At 32.6% G+C, this 6,135-nt stretch overlaps 1 protein-coding gene across 3 annotated transcripts in view; it reads right to left on the bottom strand.

Annotated features, from left to right (window-relative positions):
* Positions 1–831: 831 nt before the first annotated feature.
* Positions 832–6,135, bottom strand: part of LOC106867966 (protein TsetseEP-like) — an 88,449-nt gene continuing 83,145 nt past the window's right edge. For all 3 annotated transcript variants that reach the window (XM_052971144.1, XM_014913080.2, XM_014913151.2), the window contains one exon: positions 832–3,380. In XM_052971144.1, coding sequence (XP_052827104.1) covers positions 3,253–3,380 — 128 coding nt within the window. In that variant the 3' untranslated portion in view covers positions 832–3,252. The remainder of the gene's footprint in view (positions 3,381–6,135) is intronic.

The following is a 6,135-nucleotide window of genomic DNA, read 5'->3' as shown; positions in this document are numbered from 1 at the left end:
GGGGGGCACTTGTACAGATAAAGTTGATAGGAAAGTTCTATACAAAATGACCTAATGATGACCTCTACAGCAGAACAAGTCAAAGGTGGACAGCGCTCCATAACAGTCCAAAAAATAGCAAAGCTATTCATTTAATGACAATGGATTATGACATGTCTTTGGTAGTAGCTCATGTTCCTGAGATTTTTATAAGTGTGCCATCTAGATCTTGATGCATAGTAGGGACAAGCCACATTTAAGTTACACTTATGTTACATAATGATGATGTGTCAAAAAAAGGCTGTGCTGTGGATGATTCTACAAACCAGCTCAAAAGACACAGTGAATTTATTCATCATCACTATATTGTCACACTAAGAAGGACATTAAAAAAATAGGGACCATTGACAACCCAAACTAAAGAACAATTTAAAGCTTAGTTTCATTCTTCCCAAGGGAGTTTTCATTAGAAAGCTTCCAAACTATATTAATATGTGTTTAGCTACAGAAATGTTACTGTTACAAAAGAACTAAGGAGTTGTCTTTCTTAAAATTAATCTGGCAAACAAAATATGACGGACATAAAAATGTAATAATTTCTGAAAAAGCAACTGACAAGGTAAAGAACAAGGTTTAAAGTTTCAAATAGGAAACCAAATTGTCAGTAACTTCCGGTGAGTAGATTGAGAACTCTATGGATATCCTTCTAATGCAGTGTTTCTCAAAGTGGCATGCCGCCACTGGTGAGGCTTGGCAATATTTTGATAGGGCATGGGTTACTTCAAATTAGAGTGTAAGTAGTAAGCAAATAAAACTTACATGGTGTCTGCATGTTATTTTTTTGTTTTTGTGTGTGTGTGTGTGTGTGTGTGTGTGTGTGCATGCTTTTTAAACCAGGGTAGACTATGGAAGAGAAAAATGTTCTAATGCGTTGCTAGCAGTCAAACACCAACAGCTGTTAAGTGGATTTACTTAGGATAAAAAAGAGAGAATTCCTTTGCTAACTTTCTCACAATACAATAATATATATCTAAAAAGGATAAAGTAGCTCTTTGGGTTAGGAGAGCTTCAATACCAAGGTTAGTAGAGATTTTATAACCTGAGAAAGGAAAATCAGTAGCAAGGATATATTTCCTCTCACCAAATCTGCTAAATGCAATCATAACATCATGTAAAGTCTCTTCTGATAGTAAAGCAAAATCAAAGTTGTTTGCCCAACCACACTCTAAATATCAATAATTTATAGACAATATTGTTATTTAAATCCAACGTCCATCTAGTACAAGGATGCTGTTGTACATATACAAACATATAAGAAAGCATTAGAAGGCAATTCAACAGATTCACAAAGACATCTGACCTGTCACTTCTATCAGCCTCTCAACAACAGCCATATCAGCTGCACAACCTAAGCATATAAACTATATCTACTGAAGCCCTTCTGTTGTCTCTTAATGCATCAATTTTCTTATATCCCATGATAAACAACACATTACTCTCGTCTTCTGAAATGCATCTCTTTGAAACATTCCTTCTGTTCATATTTTTTTCAGTAGATGTTGACATTTGAACATAAATCAGACCAATATCACTAGTCTGGGAGTGTGACCCACAAATGTTATAGGCACTAAACTAAAACAAAACAAATTAGAAGGGCTATGATTTGCATGGAACTGCAATGTTTACTTAATGCCCTTCACACTATCCAAAAGACTGATGAAAGAGATGAGGTCTCAGAAGCCTGAAAACCAGCTGGAAAATAAACTAAATTTACCAATACCTTCACATCTCAAACCTGGACAAGCTTTCATTAAAAATAATTAGCTATTATAATCTTATATGTAATTATCAAAATGATATGGTGAGTGGATGCCCTGCCATATGATAACTTTGTCTTTCATCTCTTTTATTAGGACATTTTTAGTTTACCATAGAAATCCCCACAGCAGCAACAGTCTTTATTTCACTGGATACAACACTGTGTACATGTGTGTGTGTGTGTGTGTATGTGTAACCACATTTTTTTGTTTTGTAGTTAGTCCAATTTTCTTCAATTTTCCACTGAAGAAAAATCTTAGCCAATTAAGAATTTGAACTTGTGAGAAAAAAAAATTATTCAGACAATTATGTGTACTTGTCAAAAAAACCAACTTAGGAAGCTTTCGTGATCAAATCATTAATATGTGAAATGTTGTATTTAGACTGAAGCATGCAATGAATATCACATTGAAATCATAAAAAAATATAAACAGAAGCCTTCTGAGAAAAGTCTTTAGCAACAGCACTAATTCAAATAGCTATGTGGCAAACATTTTACATTTCTTCATTTTTCAAAACATTTTGGTAACCAAAGAAGACAAAAAATCAAATTAGTATAATCTTGAAAGGCAAGTAACATTTGCTCAAAATTAAAATAAGAAATACACACACACACACACACACATATGTGTGTGAAAACATAACCAGAAGAAAAAGTAGTTTACATATATATGTATATATTTGTGTATGTATGTGTGTTTATATATCAACCAGGTATTGAAATAAGAAAATACAGAGAAGTGACTTATGAATAATTAATTTTACTCCTTATTCGCTTTTGTTAACTGATAGCAATGTTTTTGACTGATGTGTCTCCTAACATAATTTTTTTAGTGATGTGGCACAAGACCATACATTTGTAGGAAAGAAAAAATAAGTGGATGTTTTGACATGTGTGCCTTTCCCAAGGAGAAAAAGTAGAACAAGAACCCTCTGGTGGCATTCTTTCAGAACTGGAACCAGTTCCTGTGATCAAGTTCATAAGGAGCATACATCTCCTAGCTCCTCCTAGCATTTCTATCATCATTATCATCCAAATAAAATGTTCTCTACAAAATTTAATGGGAAGACACTAAAGGGATGCTATGAGGTCACACATCTTCCACTAGGGCCAGAGTGATATATAGAGAAATCTGTTGATATTTTATGGAGATTTTGAGGGAATATATAGCTTTTTTTGTTTTTTCAGTGAATGTTGCCAAATATGAGTTCATGATCAGATTCTATATTTGATTCTAGGCAAGGATCTTCATTATGTGAAATGAGTTTTTGGATGTAAAGAAGTTGAACATGCATGTTATGTCAGCTTTTCTTATCTAACAAATTTATAAGAGTGGTGATACTTATGAGTATTATAATAATAATAATAATCAGCCTTAATTGGAGTAGTAGTAGTAATTATAGTAGTAAAAAGCATCATCATTTTATGAAGACAGACAAAAGAAATAAAACAGTTCAAGGCATGGTATAGGGAGGTGGTGGATGTGGAGGAGGAGGTCCTTGTGTGTAGAAGCCTGGTGGTGGTGGTGGTTGTTGTGGTGGCATACCAGGTTGTACACCTGGTGGCATCATATTTGGTGCACCTGAAAAAAATAAATAAGTAAACTAGTTATGATAAGCCCACACACACACACACAAAATTAAATATTGTTTTAAAATGTAATGTATGCTTTTCCAGAATATTCTGGATAAAAACATCTTTTATGAAATAATCTTTTTTGGAATGGTTTCTCTTGAAGCAGATAAAGCTACAAATAATAGTGTGTAAATATTGGGTTAAAAAAAAACCCTGGATAGAAAAAGCCAAAAACTGCATGTGGGATACAAATCCACATCTCCTGTAAATATGACATGTTCTGCTACAGGACCAAAGCAATCCTTTGAATTTCTCTATCTTATGACATGAAGAACATTTTTTTTTTTAATGTTTTTATTCAGAATCTAATCTCCATCTGTTCACAAATTCCCCGAGAAATATAGAAATGGAACTCCCTACCACTTCATGTTTTTCCTTACACGCAAAAATCGAAGCTCAACTACAACATCCACATCGATCAAATCACAACCTTCAAAGACCTACAACCTTTCTTTCTTTGACTAAATTTTCTTTTTAAATCCTGAAAATTATTAAAGAATATATATGTCAGCCCATCAAAGTACCAGAGAAATCATTTCAACTACTTGTGTTGTCTATCTTGCAGCTGAGTCCATTAAAGAAATAACTGAAGAGAATATAGTGATGACCAGCCTTTCAAAACTATGGCTATAACCTTGATGTACATCTACACAATTATGATGACAGATGAAACTGCAAGTTGTATTCTTTTACTCTATTAATTGTTTCAGTCACTGAAATCTAACCATTCTGGGATACCGCCCTCAAGAGTTTTACTTGATCAAATGGATCAAATAGATCCCAGGACTTATTTTTAAGTTTGGCACTTTTGCTGAACAACTAAGTTCTGGTGACGTAAAGAAACCAATACCAGCTGTCATGTGGTGAAAGATAAACACAAACATGCATGCACACACACACACACACACACACACACACACATAAGTTTCCCTCTACTAAATTCGTTCACAAGGCATTGGTCATCCTGAAGTTATAGAAGACATTTGTCCAAGGTGCCATGGACATGCAGTGGAATTGAACCCAAAAAGCATGTGCTTACAAAGCAAACTTCTTAACCACACAGTCATACTGGTAAGCAGGATGGCAGAGAGAAATAAAATTAACAGACAAAAATAGTAGCAATGTTCTAATAATAATTTATCTCCAAATACAAAAAGACAATTTTGGGGAAAATGTGTAATTCCACATTTATTAATTGAAAATTATTATTTCTAATTAAATATTGATTTCTTTCTGGACCATGACTTAATTATGTAATGCCAAAAATAATCAGTTTTGACTTAATGACAAGTTAATTACTTCATGTCTATATTATTGGCAAGAGCCAACCATAGAGCCTCAACATGGCTGCTCAAACTGCTAAATATAGCAGCCAAATCTTTCAAATCACACTATACTCTCTTAAAGACCAATTCATTGAACATTGCTGTATTGGATATTAAGAAAAAAAAAGGGATGACTCTTTTTGAACTCCCATTGATTGATACTGACCACAAGTTAAAGATCAACAACTAGTAGTTTTTGATTTTTTTATTAACCCAAGAGGGATTAAAGTAGAGGTTAAAGACACCTCATGGAATGTGCATAGACTGATTAAAATGAATAGAAAGAAATAATCATAGACACTTACTATTGTCATGCACTGTGAAAAATGGTATCATTTATTAACTAAGACAAATAGGTTTATTGAAAAACCCTAAAAATGAAGTGAAGACAGGTGTAGTTGTGTGGTCAAAACCAGGTGGTTCTGAGTTTGATTCTAGTTAGCAGCACCTGTGGCAAATGTCTTCTATCAAAGGTTTAGTTACCTATGCCCTGTAGAGTGTATGTAATTTGATAGATAGAAACTGTGGAAGTCCATTGTATGTAAATGTGTGTGTGTATTAGGGAAAGACATTAAATGTCAGAGAGAAAAGTAGAAGAGTCAATAACCCAAAACTGGAACATTCTTACATGTAAATTTACTCAGTCAGGACGGACCTACAGCTAAACAACATCAATACTAGATAACATCCTTACACAGGAATAGTAAATTACATTGTGTAGTGATTCACCCAAAACTAATGTAAAAGAATACAACAGCACTAACCCCACACCATTCTGAAGTATCTGGAAACTGAGTTAATCTTTCATCTTGACTGAGTACTGCAAAACTAACACATCACTTCTCATTACTTACCTTGTGTATATAGTATGAATGGCTCAACTTATATAGCCAGACGAATAGGTTTGAGTAATAAATCATTTATATAATCAAAAGTAATTAACTAATTACATACACACACGCACGCATGTGCATGCACACACATTAAGTTTTTTGTTACCTAACAAACATAGAAAATGAGGAACTTAAATTAGCAATGAGCTTTAAATTAATGTGTGTGTATACACGCACACATACACACACACATATATATACATATACATATATACATATGTATATACACATATATATATACATATATATATACATATATACATATATATATATACATATATATATACATATATACATATATATATATACATATATATATACATATACACATATATATATACACATATATACATATATATATATACATATACACATATATATATACACATATATATACATATATATATATACACATATATATACATATATATATATACATATACACATATATATATACACATATATATATACACATATATATACA

This window comes from Octopus bimaculoides, chromosome 10 (assembly GCF_001194135.2).
Source record: "Octopus bimaculoides isolate UCB-OBI-ISO-001 chromosome 10, ASM119413v2, whole genome shotgun sequence".
Lineage (NCBI taxonomy): Eukaryota > Metazoa > Mollusca > Cephalopoda > Octopoda > Octopodidae > Octopus > Octopus bimaculoides.
Note: the sequence above shows the minus strand (reverse complement) of the source record. Positions and strands in the feature narration are given on the sequence as shown.